Source organism: Ostrinia nubilalis, chromosome 22 (assembly GCF_963855985.1).
Source record: "Ostrinia nubilalis chromosome 22, ilOstNubi1.1, whole genome shotgun sequence".
Classification (NCBI taxonomy): Eukaryota; Metazoa; Arthropoda; class Insecta; order Lepidoptera; family Crambidae; genus Ostrinia; species Ostrinia nubilalis.
Window position 1 is genome coordinate 4,458,569 of NC_087109.1, and position 14,201 is coordinate 4,472,769.

At 36.8% G+C, this 14,201-nt stretch overlaps 2 protein-coding genes across 2 annotated transcripts in view; both read left to right on the plus strand.

The window, feature by feature from the left end:
• The first annotated feature begins 2,273 nt into the window (after window positions 1-2,273).
• Window positions 2,274-10,374, plus strand: LOC135082919 (ethanolaminephosphotransferase 1-like). Its single transcript, XM_063977684.1, has 9 exons — window positions 2,274-2,674; window positions 3,236-3,304; window positions 4,045-4,231; window positions 5,052-5,208; window positions 6,464-6,572; window positions 7,063-7,220; window positions 7,781-7,961; window positions 8,570-8,746; window positions 10,220-10,374. The coding sequence occupies exons 1-9, from the start codon at window positions 2,609-2,611 to the stop codon at window positions 10,283-10,285; spliced, it is 1,170 nt and encodes a 389-aa protein (XP_063833754.1). The 5' UTR covers window positions 2,274-2,608; the 3' UTR covers window positions 10,286-10,374.
• Window positions 10,375-12,216: 1,842 nt separating this feature from the next.
• Window positions 12,217-14,201, plus strand: part of LOC135082872 (eyes absent homolog 2) — a 57,533-nt gene continuing 55,548 nt past the window's right edge. The window contains exon 1 of the mRNA XM_063977636.1: window positions 12,217-12,429. The gene's annotated coding sequence lies outside the window, so the exon portion shown is untranslated. The remainder of the gene's footprint in view (window positions 12,430-14,201) is intronic.

Consider the following 14,201-nt stretch of genomic DNA (forward strand, 5'->3'; position numbering starts at 1 on the left):
ATGATGATAAGACAACAAAATCAAGACTCAGGGAATAATGATCATCATAAAATTAAGCGAGAAGCTCCAGGATGCGGGCAGCGCAGGAGTCAGGACTGATGGTTGTAGAAATCCTTGGGGGAAGCTTTTGTCCAGCAGTGGACGTAATTAGGCTGAAACGAGCGGACGAAATAAAATTAAACCCCCTACGGGATTCGAACCCGCATCCTCAACATTATAGTCAGGTACGCACCAACAAGCCATGTAGTTATTATCCATGCTAGTTACAATTCATTGTAACAGCACTTAAAATATTATGAACGCACTCAAATTGTATGAAATCAGTCGAGTCATAAAACTACGCAGTATGAAGCAAATGTACGGTGCATTAATTTAGCTAATAAACGATGTTGTATAGCAAAGTGTGGGTAATACACATGTTTATGACTGTATGTTAAATGAAATAGCAAAAACTCTTCTTAATAAAAATAGACTAAGAGCCAGTGAACGCCAGACCTATGTTATTTTATAAAAGCTGAAAGTTTGTCAGCACATGCACCCAACATAGGTAAGAACATTGGACCAACATAAAGTTTGGGTCATCGTCATCGTCGCTTTGGCAGCTACCCTAAAATAATTGTCTGGGAAGCGGTTGGAACGGTCAAAACTATCCTGGCTCATGACTTCATGAGGGAACAACATCTAATAACTGCCTAAACTTCATGATTGTCCAACGTTCTTACCTATGTTGGAAGCATGCGCTGACATTTCATCTTTCAGAATCCAGGACTTCTGGGTCTGAGACAGATAGTTTTACCGTAGACCATAGAGTTACCTCTAGCCCTTCAAGTACCCGCGAATCGATACAATAGAAATCAATTTCATAGTGACCGCTTAGGGCTTGATTTGAAGGGCTAGACCACAGGGTCAGTTGTACTGAAAAAACTAGTCTTGGTAGAGACGTAACGTCCAATAATAGTGGACTGAAATAATGATGATGATTACATAGACAAGACAGACCCTTAACTATCAATTATTTCAAAACCAAATCGTTAATTACAAAAAAGACAACACAATTCGAAGGGGAAATTACGTATAATTCCCTCGGAAGCTGTTATCGGGTCGGTTCGAATTTCAAATTGCGCGCGTGTCGGGTGGCGCCCTCCCGCCGTCGCCATGGCAACGCACAGGTGTCGTATCGATCGAGTGGAGATACTCTTGCGGCATTATGGGGGCCTGGTACTTTTGGAGAATTTTGCTAAGTATTCAAATAGGTATACGAGTAGATGACACCATAATTTCAAGACACATCAACTTCTTTAAAAAAATATAATCAACTAGCTTTTGCCCGCGACTTCACCCGCGTGACCTATATGTTATTCTGGGTTATAAACAATAATACTGTAAAGTTTCATCAAAATCCGTTCAGTAGTTTTTGCGTGAAAGAGTAATAAACATCCAGACATCCAGACATTCAGACATCCATACAAACTTTCGCATTTATAATATTAAGTAGGATTCTGTCAAGTCAAATCGGACTGTCAATTTTTATTTAGATTTAGAATGGTTCATAGCTCTATCTATACAATCATTTTGTACTTAGATATTTGTTCACAATTTATTTATTTAAGCTTTTGAACATAAAAGTGACGTAGGTAAATTGACGGACATAATGCCGGGTGACGTACTCTAGTTCTCTACCAGTCAATCACAGGACAAGCTTGAATCTACCAGACCAGCTTAGTACAAAAATAAATACGGTTCCATAACTATATTATTTCTATCAAATTCAAATCCTTTATTGCTCCTAATCTCTATGTAATCTATCTACATAATCTCCTTTTTAATAAATTAAAACACCGTGCCTGACTTTAGCATAATTTATTACCATAATACCTCTTTTTACATTTATGGATGCAATGAAGTATTGAGTACTAGCTTTTGCCCGCGGCTTCACCCGCGTGAAATTTAGTTTATCACAGATCGTCATAAATTATAGCCTATATTATGTTATTCTGGGTTATAAACAATAATACTGTAAAGTTTCATCAAAATCCGTTCAGTAGTTTTTGCGTGAAAGAGTAACAAACATGTTGACATCCAGACATCCATACAAACTTTCGCATTTATAATATTAGTAGGATTCCCACAGTATTCTACTTATACCTACCAGTGTCCTAATCGAAATACCACACATAGCCTAATCTTAGTGGAATGGTTGATTAAAAATTGATAAAAATTATCTTTGATTAACAGAACTTCTACTAACCCACTACACACTTTATTATAGGTCATCAGTCTTTGGTATTATCTCACTTCACTATATCTTGTATAATATACATTTATATCTTGTATATTTGCCACTATCAGGCCACCCAACTGATAGAGTATACACGCGTTCAAAACAGCGATGGAATATTATGTGTAGTATTTAAAGTATTTTAAAGTGTATTTTTAAGATCAAATCGAATTTACAGTGATTTTATTTTTAAGTGTGTAGGCGTTTTACGATCATGTGAAGTTACACGTTGATTTATAAATTAAGAGTGAATCCATTTTGCTTTTGACAAAAATCTAGAGGTATTTTCTTAGTGATTATATTAATAGAAAGTTATTTATTCAAATCAAAATGGAAAGAATCTTCAACTATAAATACCTCAACAAGAGCCATTTTAAAGGACTTGAAAAGCACAAAGTGAGTATTTTTCAGATTATAGCATAGATTACCTAAAACTTAGTTAAAACACTAGATTGCACAAATAGCTTGTGATGTTATAAACAAAACAGTCCAAGATGGCTGGCAGCGGCTGTATAAAAAAAGGCGAGATCGTTCTTTGTTGTGTTTCTTTTAAATCCAGCAACGGACTGCTATAAGCTGAAATGCTTTCATGATCAAGCAAAAACTCGTCGTTTCAACCAAATGCCGTCCACTGCTGGACAAAGGCCTCCCCTAGGAATTCCACAACGACCGGTCCTGCGATGCCCGCATCTAGGTGTCTCCCGATCAATATCTTCAAACTAAACATACAGGGTGGAAACGATAAGTGATCTCTCTCGATTATTTCTAAACTATACAAGATATCGAAAAACTGGTTACTGATCCTGAAAGTGCTTCACAAGCTCTATCTGTATAACAATAATTACAGAATAAGTAAACTGGATCTATCCGAAATTCCAATGTTTTCAGCTATTCCCAGGACGATATTTTATATGAAATGTGTAATTTAGAAGTTTAATTGGCTATACCATATTTCAGTACAGTGCAATCGACACCAGCCCATTGAGCAATTATGTGATGCATCCGTTCTGGAACACCAGTGTGAAGGTATATATTATATGTATATGTAGTTAATCTAACTAGGCAGACCTAGATATTTGTTACATTAAGATTCTGATACACAGCGAGCAAGCCTAGCGACATAATTCTACGCAAAGATGAAAGTCACAGAACTCACAGATTAAGAAAATTATCGGTGAAAAACATAAGAATCCACGCAGATAGACTTTTAGTCGGACAATAGTTTTGTCTTCCAATTTGTAATGAATGAGGAATCGGCCGATACCCAATCAGTGTAGATAGATTGTTCACTTCTTTAAATGTTCATTTATGTATTGATCCTTTTATATATTTAGATTAACAGCCCGATTACCAATTCTTTTTATTTCAAAAGTGGTTTCATCATCATCATTTCAGCCACAGGACGTCCACTGCTGAACATAGGCCTCCCCCAATGACTTCCACATCGCCCGGTTGGTAGCGGCCTGCATCCAGCGCCTTCCCGCTACCTTTATCAGGTCGTCGGTCCACCTTGTGGGTGGACGTCCCACGCTGCGTTTTCCGGTAAAAGTGGTTTATCCTTGTCAAACTATAGTGTCAACTCCAAACCCAGAGGTAGAGCAACACTACCTCTGGGTACCCGCTACCCGAATCACCATGTTCCGCGATTTTTGACAGTTTTCAAGTTATAATTATAATCTTTAAAAAAAAAGATATAGGGAAGAAAATTGTAATTTTTTGGGACACCCTGTATTTATTGTCTTGTAAAACGTACACTTTTATTACAGATATTCCCAAAATGGCTGGCGCCGAACCTCATAACGTTCGCAGGGTTCGTCCTTATGGTGACCCTGGTGGTGCTGCTTGGAGTGTTTGACTACGAGTGCAGAGGTCCAATGGGAGAAACCGGGGTTCGAGTCCCGGCGTGGGTATACACGGCGTGTGGCGTGTGCCTATTCTTGGCGTATAATTTAGGTCGGTAGTCTTACATTGCAATATCGTCATCATGGTCATCATATAGGTCGTTTAGTCTTCAAGGCAAAAGAAGACCCACTCCAATAGGGATGTTTCCTGGGTCAAAAAGCAAGAGTTTTAATTAGTCCGTCAATTAACATATCAAAAAATACTCTACACGTATTTTTCACTTTTTCAAACTAATGAAAATTTAAAGAGATAAAGCGTGCCAAAGTTCATAAAAAGAGGCCCGTGACGTCAAAGAGTGCATAAAAGTGCCGCACTTTGTGACGTCGCGCGGAACTTCAACGCACCATAACTATGTAATTATTTGTTAGATTGACAAATAAAAATATATGTGTCCAATATTTTTTGATATTAAATATGACGGACTAAAAAAATTTTTTTAAGAAACTAGCCTATTTAGCTGAGGCAAATGGAGGATCTATCCTATACTGTTACTACACGCTTTGGTTTTACTATTATTATTTTTTGGGTATCGACATCCACGGGAAGAGTGGGGTCCTACTCTAGGTACCTACTTAGTTGAGTAAAATAAATTTTAATGCATTGTTGATCTCTTGTTAGTTTTCCCTAGATTTTCATGTGCTTAGATTTTTATAAGTCAACTGACTTATTATTTTTATTTTTCTTATAACATAATTCATAAAAAAACAATGAAAATCTTCTTCAAATAGCGTCTCTATTTTCCGCAGAAAATATCTAAATGTAGAGCTATACAAGGAATACTAATAAAAATCTTTATTTTTTTTCTCCACAATCTAACTGATACAAAAGTATTACAAGAAATCCATTTAATAAATTTATTTAATGTTGACAGACGGCATCGACGGCAAGCAAGCAAGGCGGTTGGGAGTGTCGGGTCCTCTGGGAGAGCTGTTCGACCACGGGATCGACTCCTACGTGGTGTTCTTTATACCCTACGGACTGATGGCTGTGTTTGGGAGGGACCATGAGTTTACACTACCCACTCTAAGGTGAGGCTTAAAATTCTTCTACAATATTTTATTTATTTTTCTGGCTCTGTGGCCTAGCTCCTTTAGAGCCAGAGGTCCCAGGTTTGATGCCTAATGAGGGCAAAATTTTCTGTTAGGTTTGGTTGGTGGTAGAGCTTGTTGAGTTAGCTATTCGCTGGGTGCGAAGTACTAGGTGGGGGTAACATAATCTATCGCAGCGCTCATGGTGGTCAAAAGTAGAAATAATGTAAGCTCTGTCATCAGATGTATCTGTCAATGGCAAAGCGATTCTACTTAATACATTTTAATATCATTCATTAATCGCATGAAAAGGGTCCTACTGGGAACTTAAATAAAAGAGTGGACTGTATTTCGATAGGGCTGGTTTAATAGCCGTTTACAATTTGGAAATAACTAGACTATACAACGTGGTAGTACAAAAATGAGTCACAGTAGTTGTTGTGCACAGATGTTTGCCTTATGATGAGAGCGTGAATTATTGAACTCTGCCCTTGTTTTGTTCTTAATTCTTCTACATCTCGGACTTGTCCAGCCAATACCAACAACTTTCCTTTAAATACGGTTTGTGGTTGGAATTTGATATTGTAACACTCACAAACCCGGCCTTCAAAACAATACTCATTTCGATCTGAAAACGATATTTAATTTATTACTAGCGATACAGGAACATTTAAATATATTTACTGTTATATAATGAAACCGTTAAAGTAGCTTTTTCTTTTCGTTTTACTGTAAAACTACAACTATAAAATGAAGTAAACAAACCCTGACACAATCAAAATTAAACTCACTTTTTGGACTTACCTCATTTGATTTGAATGACCAAAATGATTTCAAAACCTTTTTTCCACCCAAATCGTGGTATCACAACAATTTATTAGTCGAAAATATGTGTTATTTTTTCATTTCGATATTTTTTCACAAATAGACGACCTAAATGTCAATGTGACAGAGCCCACAAAGTTGTGGACGCTAGTTGGCGCTGTTATCGTGCACAGAGCCAATACCTGACAAGCTACCAAGTGGCCATAACATTGTTGTGTTCCGGGAGTTGGGGGTAAGATAGACAGTTCCTCTGTGGTTGACTATTCCTGGTAAAGCTCGCTTACACCTTCGGCCTGGTCATCACTTTCCATCAGGTGCATCTCACCTTCCTCATGGTGGATAAAAAAACTCTTTGACAGTATTTTTGCATTGTTTAATTAAGTACTTTATATTTCTAGCGTTTTTCAGTGTTATTCACGAATTGTTTCAGAGGCTTATGCCTGGTCATCAGTGTGTGCCTTAACTTCTACGTCAGCCATTGGGAGAAGTACAGCACTGGGACGTTATACTTGCCGTGGGGGTATGACCTTAGCATGTGGGTATGTATTGCACGGTAAACCTTATTTAATAGTCATACCTATGTAGTTAAAAAAAAAACATTTTTTCCAGTTATAAAAAGGGCTTAGAAGTTAAATAGATGAACCTACTTTCCTAAGATTGTCTTTAATAGTTCCTCTTCAAATATTGTCATTGTTATTTCATTGTACTTCGATTAATTTCATGTGTAAGCCTTCTTGCTTCTCTCCTTGGCTTGTAACTTGGCCCACGGTCCCAGTCGTAGAATTGACTTTATAATTGTTTTTTTTTCCAGCAACTGGTCCCACTGTCAATGTTAACCCATATAAATATGCCCAGAACTATTTAGGTCTCATATTTTTATGTAATTTGGCATATTTACGGTTTTTTTAACCATTGAATCGACATCTGGGCATATTATGAGTTCAAACGTTAAAAGTATGTTAAATTCCATACAAAAATAAAGAAATTTAATTTAGAAAAATAAATAATTCAAATGTGATTCTTCACCAGGCATCCTCAATGCTGTACCTAGCTCCGGGCATATACGGGCCCGCTGTGTTCCGATCCTACATCTTCGGGCAGGTCACCTTCGTGCAAGCTTTGGAGGTGGTCGTCCATGTCACGGGGCTGGTGTCCACGCTGCCTATAGCGATGTATAATGTTTATTTGTAAGTGTTTTGTGTATTGTAATAACGCATTTTTTTCTATAACACAAGAAAAACCCGGAAAACGCTGCGGGTGTCGTCCATTCACGAGGTGGACCGACTACCTCATAGAGGTATCATGTGGAAATCATTGGGGAGGCCTATGTTCAGCAGCGGACGTCCTGTGGCTGATGATTAAATGATGATGACTGAATTATAACAATTTAGCTTGGATTAGAATTAAAATGTTTCAAGATGGAATTCAAATGGAAACACTATTTGTCGAGCATGGACTTCCCAATTTTTCAGAAATTAGGCAACAGAAAATGCATACCTAATCACTATTTTCACGAATGCAAAAATATGAACCTAGATGAATAAATACATTTACTGAGTTTCTTGCATTGCTCCTTCTCAGTACTGGCCGCAGCAGTGGTAAGTACTGATACGAGTAAAACCCTTCCTAAAAGCCTTTTTCAGAAAATAAATTATTTTTATGACTTTTATTTTGCTATAAGAAAACAACCTATAAAGTTAAAGCATTTAACAAAGGCCAGGTTAAATCACAATCGTCCTTTTTTCAGAGCCCATAAAACCAGGTCAGCCCATCACAAGTCCCTCATACAAACCCTTAGACCAGTGTGGTCTATGCTAGTAATGACCGCAGCTATCTTAGCGTGGGCTGTCAAATCGCCTAGCAACGTACTGGAGTACGACCCTAAGGCGTTTGTGCTGTTGTATGGGACGTACTTTAGTCATATATCGGTAAGTAGGAAACTTATTTTGTGATTTTGTGAAACTATGTATCAAATTAGTTTTTAGTTAAACTAGAAATAGACCGCATGGCCTAGTGATTCGAGTAAAGAACTATAGCAGAGGTCAACAATCTTAAAGCTAAATATTAACAAAACTTACGCCCATATTCACAAACATTACTATGATGTCTCACAGTGCGCGTGGACGCACAGGGTGACACACAAATTAATCACAGAGCTCTATTCAACGCTCTATTCATAGTTCAGCATTTTCCAAGGTTATTACACAGAGGACATTGTTTTGGAAGATCAATATTCTTAAATCAAGTTTAAACTAGAAAAATAACAATAAAGGTATTTTTTTTTAATTAATGTATTGTATGACTTCCACTGCTGGACAAAGGCCTCCCCCAAGGTTTTCCACAATGAACGGTCCTGCGCTGCCCGCATCCAGTTTCTTCCCGCGACCCTTACCAGATCGTCGGTCCACCTAGTAGGAGGCCTGCCCACGCTTTGTCCAGCAGTGGACGTCATTTGGCTGAAACGAACGAACGAATGTATGACTTGCATGACCCATAGTAATCGTATTATCCATCGTAACCATCTTTTCCCCAATAGTGTCGCCTAATAATGGTGGAGATGAGCAGGCAGCGGTGTGACGTCATCACCTGGATGTGCTGGCCTCTTCTCACAGGTGTTGCCGTCTCGCTCTACTGGCCACACCTGGAAGTGCCCACTATGTACAGCTTGTTGCTGTTCAGTCTGGCTGGGCACTTGCATTATGGTGTATGTGTGGTAAGGACCCTATCTTTAAGTTTGTCTATATAGGGTAGACACCATTAAGTGATCTCACTCTATTATTTCGAAACTTCAAGATATTGAAAAACTGGTTACTGATCCTGAAAGTGCTTCACGTGTTCTTTCAAACAGTATCAATATAGGTTTCTGATAAACTAGAACTATCTAAAATTTCAATTTTTCCAGATTCCATACATTTAGTAAAGCCACACAATATGAATTTCACATGTGTTAAAAATGCTAAAAGTTTGTTAAGTTCAAAAATGAGTAACTTAATGAGTTATATGGTTCATTTTACGTAAAACCACTGCCCCAATCATGAATGTCCAACGAATTTTAATTAATCTCTCCAAATACAGAATCTTTCTTATCAAACCATCAAAATGCGTTCCACCCATCCCAGTCTTTACCGTAAAGTTTGGCTACTAATTGACACAAGTTATTAAAAGTGAGAGTCAATATTTCAGGGAAATGATCAATTAAAATAACTCATTAGGTACTACCAAGAATTTCCACTATAGACTAAGAGCTAGTGAACGCCAGACCTACGTCATTTTATAAAAGCTGAAAGTTTGTCAGCGAATGCTCCCAATGTAGGTTAGAATGTTGATGAATCATGAAGTTTGGGTCATCGTGGCTTTGGCAGCTATCCTAAAAAAACTGTCTGGCAAGGAGTTGGAACTGTCAAAACTGTCTGACTGATGAGTAAACTACTGAAACCTTAGCCGTGAAGGCCGTGTGGTCCTGACAAAATACCATAAATCTCGTAAAAAGCGACTAAGGGACAAATATGCGAACTTTAGACCTCCCGATCCCAATCCGTCTGGACAGCGCGGGGACATTCCCACCTCTCGTTCCCACCACTGCAACTCCTGTGTAGCCAGGATCTACAGCTTGACCGCCACAAAAACCCAACCAATGAAGGTCAAGTTTGTCCCGGGGGAAAGTTAAACTGTCATTGGACCCGCAACGAAATTAATCAGAAGAACATAGGAGGAGTTCGAAATTAAGGTTCGACTTCCCTCCATTGCAAAGCGGATGACAGGTGACAAACAAAGGTTTAAAACCTTTAAGAAAAGATTATGCACCACGGACAATAAATGACAGCGCGGGGACAGTGTAGACCAAATCATTCGTTCGTTCGTTTCAGCCGAAAGACGTGCACTGCTGGACAATGGCCTCCCCCAAGGATTTCCACAAAGACCGGTCCTGCGCCGCTTGCATCCAGGGACCTCCCGCGACTTCACCAGATCGTCGGTCCACCTAGTGGGAGGCCTGCCCACGCTACGTCTTCCGGCTCGTGGTCTCCACTCAAGAACTTTCCTGCCTCAGCGGCCATCAGCTATGGACCAAATCATTGCCTGTGGTAAATTAGAGGGTCCTGCAGTGGAGACTAAATGACCTGATGATGATACTATAGTATCATTGCGATTAGTTACATTTTTACTTAATCTAGACTTTTATTTACAGGTACGACAACTATGCGTCCACTACAAAATAATCTGCTTCACCGTACCCAAGAACAAAATCAAATAACGACAAAGTTTACTGAATTTTTGTATTTTTATATTCTGTTCAAATAAGTAATTTAAAAGGATTTTGTAATAAAGCAACCATTCTCAGAATACAGCTTTTTATTGCAAGCTTTTTCTTAAGCTCGCGTCTTGGTGTAAGTTTCGCATTTACAACGAATTATGTTCATTTATTAGTACCTGGATTTTAAAGATAAAACTTACACAATACATATACCTTAAATAGTAGGTAGTGGTACCTATTTCTTAATGTACCGTATACCACGGATTTAAATCTAGTACCTTTGTTTACAAAACGAACTACAACTACGCACTTATTTTTTTTCTGATAAATACCTTTGGAAGTCCAAATGCTGATTTGCTGTATCCGATACTAACTCTACCTTCACTGGTTGTGGTCTATTGATGACCCATCATCCAACTGTAGATCCTGACTGCACAGAAGATTCAGTGAATAAAGAAAATCATTGATATAACAACTTAAACCGGCAGACAGTGGTGACTGAGTTTGTTGCGGCGCTTCTTCTCAGCACTTGCCAAATGTTTGTCTCGAAGCGCTGGTAGGGCAAAAAAAGAATGAGACATGTATAGGCTCCTTAAGAGCATTTAACGATTTGCAAGTACTAATTTAAATAGTCTAAACAAATAAAGATAATTTTGATTTTGATTTTGAACTCAATAATTAGTTCGCAAACCTATTTTACATTGTTCTATTTGGTTTAAAGGTGAAGATTAATGTCAAGTGACTCTACATTTTCTTAATTTAGACACGTATTAAGTTCGCTCTTAGTTAAAGGCAATTAAAACATTCTTTTTAAAACAGTGAAGGCTTAAACTTGATATGGGGCGATATGCGATTAACTGAAACAAATCGAGAGGCTTTTGAATAAACGTAAATTGCGTAGGTTTTAAAACGAAAACGTAGAAGAAACTTACTAACATTAAAGTACCTACATCCTACTTCAGCTATGTAAATGTTAGACCGATGCACCTTTTTGGCAGTGTGACACATAAAGCTTAAATCGATTGATGGTGTATAACTAAAAAGTCATTTTATATTTGCAAAAAGGCTTTTATTAAGCACTTTTACACGTCGCAGTATTAATCCTACCACTGCTTCGGGACAATAAATGGGCAAGTGCTGAAAAGAAGCTGTTTGTTAAGCTCTCTATGGTCGCTTGCGAAAATTTATTGAAATATCACTTTTCACGAATATCCCACTGATAAACTAGCGACGGTATCATCATTATCAGTAATACATACTAAGTAAATTATGACACCAAATAATAGAGCTCTTATTAAACAGCTCAAAGCTTGACAAAACGTTTCTTACCTACTTGAATATTTACTTAAAAGTACTATATAAAAAAACTTTCAAACGCCGTGTACAAAATGTTATAAACAAATCAACCCTCAAAACGGGTTGTGTAGGAGTCGCTTTATATTTTATTTCCAGTACAAAGGCTAATGTAATAGCAAAGGCAATTGTAAACTATACTAAATAGCTACAACCTGTTTCCAGAGGCATCCCACGAAACGCCAGGTACGTTTAACTTGACACCAACACAGAATCTAATTCACGAAATAATATGTAACTTGAGTGGAATAGCGAAAAAATGAGCAGCGCAGAAAGCTGCGAATTGCGCTCTATACGCGGGAAAGAGACGACTATAGTTCACCAGTGGGACTGTGCGCTCCGTCTTTAAATTATACGTTCTCATAGCCTTGTGCCGTGCGCGATCCAAGCTACAATGACTCTACATTCGATTGCAACCATTTGATTTTCAACTTTGTGATCAACGTTTTAGAGTTGAATTTGGATCGATGAAGTCTGCAGTTACGCCCTTTTACGTGTAACACGAAATCCAGTAATGGGGGGTGCACGATATGGACACCGAAGTCAGGGTTTAGAATTTCAGTATAGCTTCGGATAGCTACGAGGCACAGCTTTGTTAGTTGTCCAATTGTTTACCGATTTTTTTTTAATTTCCCTACGCGCTTCAATCGTATTAAAAACTTAAAACCGGTATCTTTTTGAATTCGGAATCGGATTAAATTTCGGTTAACACTTTTGTGACTGTAGTGTGTGTTTTAGTGTTAAGAGCGGTTAAAAGGGTGATTAAAATTGCAGATAGTTAAATTGTTTAGGTAAGTGTGGTGTTTGCGTTAAATTAACATTTTAATGGAAAATGTGGTGGTGTGGTTTAAACCTAAAGCATGGTTAACAAACAGCATGATTTGATTGCGGTAGGCCCTTGAAAACTATAATGTACGATGAAGGAGCGCGAGCGATGTTGCAGAAGGTAAATATTGAGTAATAACTAATTAACTATCCAAAAATAATTACTTAAAATAAAAATAAAAAACTACAAAAGTACGAGGTTTTGCGTAGGACTGACCAAAAAGTAAGTTTTGTTACTTATAGCAATAAGCACGGAAATATGACATTTAAGTACAAAATCACGTATTAAGAAATTTTAGGGTAAAAAATTATTGTACTAGATTATATTTGGCGACTTTTATATCAAAGCCCTTTTTAGTCATAAATAAAAAAGCTTAAAAGAGAGTAAGTACCTATGTTTTTTCTAGATAAGAGTTTTTATCTTTAAAAAATATTTTGTAGGCGGTGGAAGGGTTAAAAAATATGTCACTTAAATTAGAACTTTCAATTATAATTTTACAGAAGACTTATTAAGACTAAAATAATTGTGTTTTTTAATCCTGGGGCGGTATTATAATTATCTTTCTTTATAATGGAAAATAATTGCCATGATCTATTTTTCTAATTAATTTAATGTATCTATTTTTTGTTTTACTGTCTAAAATAATAATATGTGTAACGATATAATCTTTTTGACATTTTTATATTACGAAACAATGTCGCTACGTCTGTCTGTATTGAATATTGATATTTTTACTTCCTAAAACAAGTAACATTGTGCACCCGATCAAAGACGGGGCGAGTGGCTATCTTTTTTTATAATTGGCGTTTATCTTAACAAATTAGTCGTTTCGGCAAGATATTAATTACTAAAACAGTTGATTAGATAAAACAAAATTCTCATTTTCTGCCACATTAATTTAAGCCTATTTAAATTAATTTACATAATTGGAGCATAGGCATAGAAAGAATTTCATAAATGTTGAATATTATTGAAAAACTGTATTAATTAATGTAATTTTGACATGGATCTTTTTAAATAATTGGAAAATTACACTTATTGATTAAATATGCAAATATTATAGAAGAAGAGTGAAGATAAGTTTTTTATTCCAATATTATTGTTTTTTGATCATAATAGAATATAAAAACTTTACTTATAAATAATTCTTACTTTAACCGGTGGTTTAGATAAAACAGTTATCACACAAAGAAAGAAAGAAACCGCAAAAAAAACGTTACATGACAAACAATGAGCCGCATACACAGACAAACAAAAACAATATTATTTTCAAATACCTAATTAATAGTACACAAGCTTTGCTTAGTTTGGGACTAGAAGCGCAGTGTAAAATGTCCAAGGATATTATTTATTTATTAGACTCTACATTAGAACTCATAAAACTCATTTATTTTTGTAACAAGGCTTTTTTCAAAGGCACTTTTACACGTCCCAATATTAACCCTACCACTGCTTCGGGACAAAATTAATTTTGCTGATATCTTTAAAAAAACTTTAGGTTAATCAATTGTTACACTACCTACTTTTTTATTAAGTTGGAAATGTCGATAGCTTTTAAAATAAATTGGGTGCATGTTTTTTATCAAATATTTCAAACATAAAAAATCGGCTTGCGTAATTCGCACAAAAACTACCGAATAATGGAGCGGCCATCTAAACAATTAATTAACATGTTTGACAAATACGCTTGTATTTTGGAAACTTCGTCGTAGATGTAAAAATTAAAACACCGGCGTA

Coding starts and splice junctions, on each gene's coding strand:
- LOC135082919 (XM_063977684.1), top strand. CDS start 2,609: ATGGAAAGAATCTTCAACTATAAATACCTCAACAAGAGCCATTTTAAA. Junction 2,675..3,235: donor AAGGACTTGAAAAGCACAAA/GTGAGTATTTTT, acceptor ACCATATTTCAG/TACAGTGCAATCGACACCAG. Junction 5,209..6,463: donor TTTACACTACCCACTCTAAG/GTGAGGCTTAAA, acceptor GAATTGTTTCAG/AGGCTTATGCCTGGTCATCA.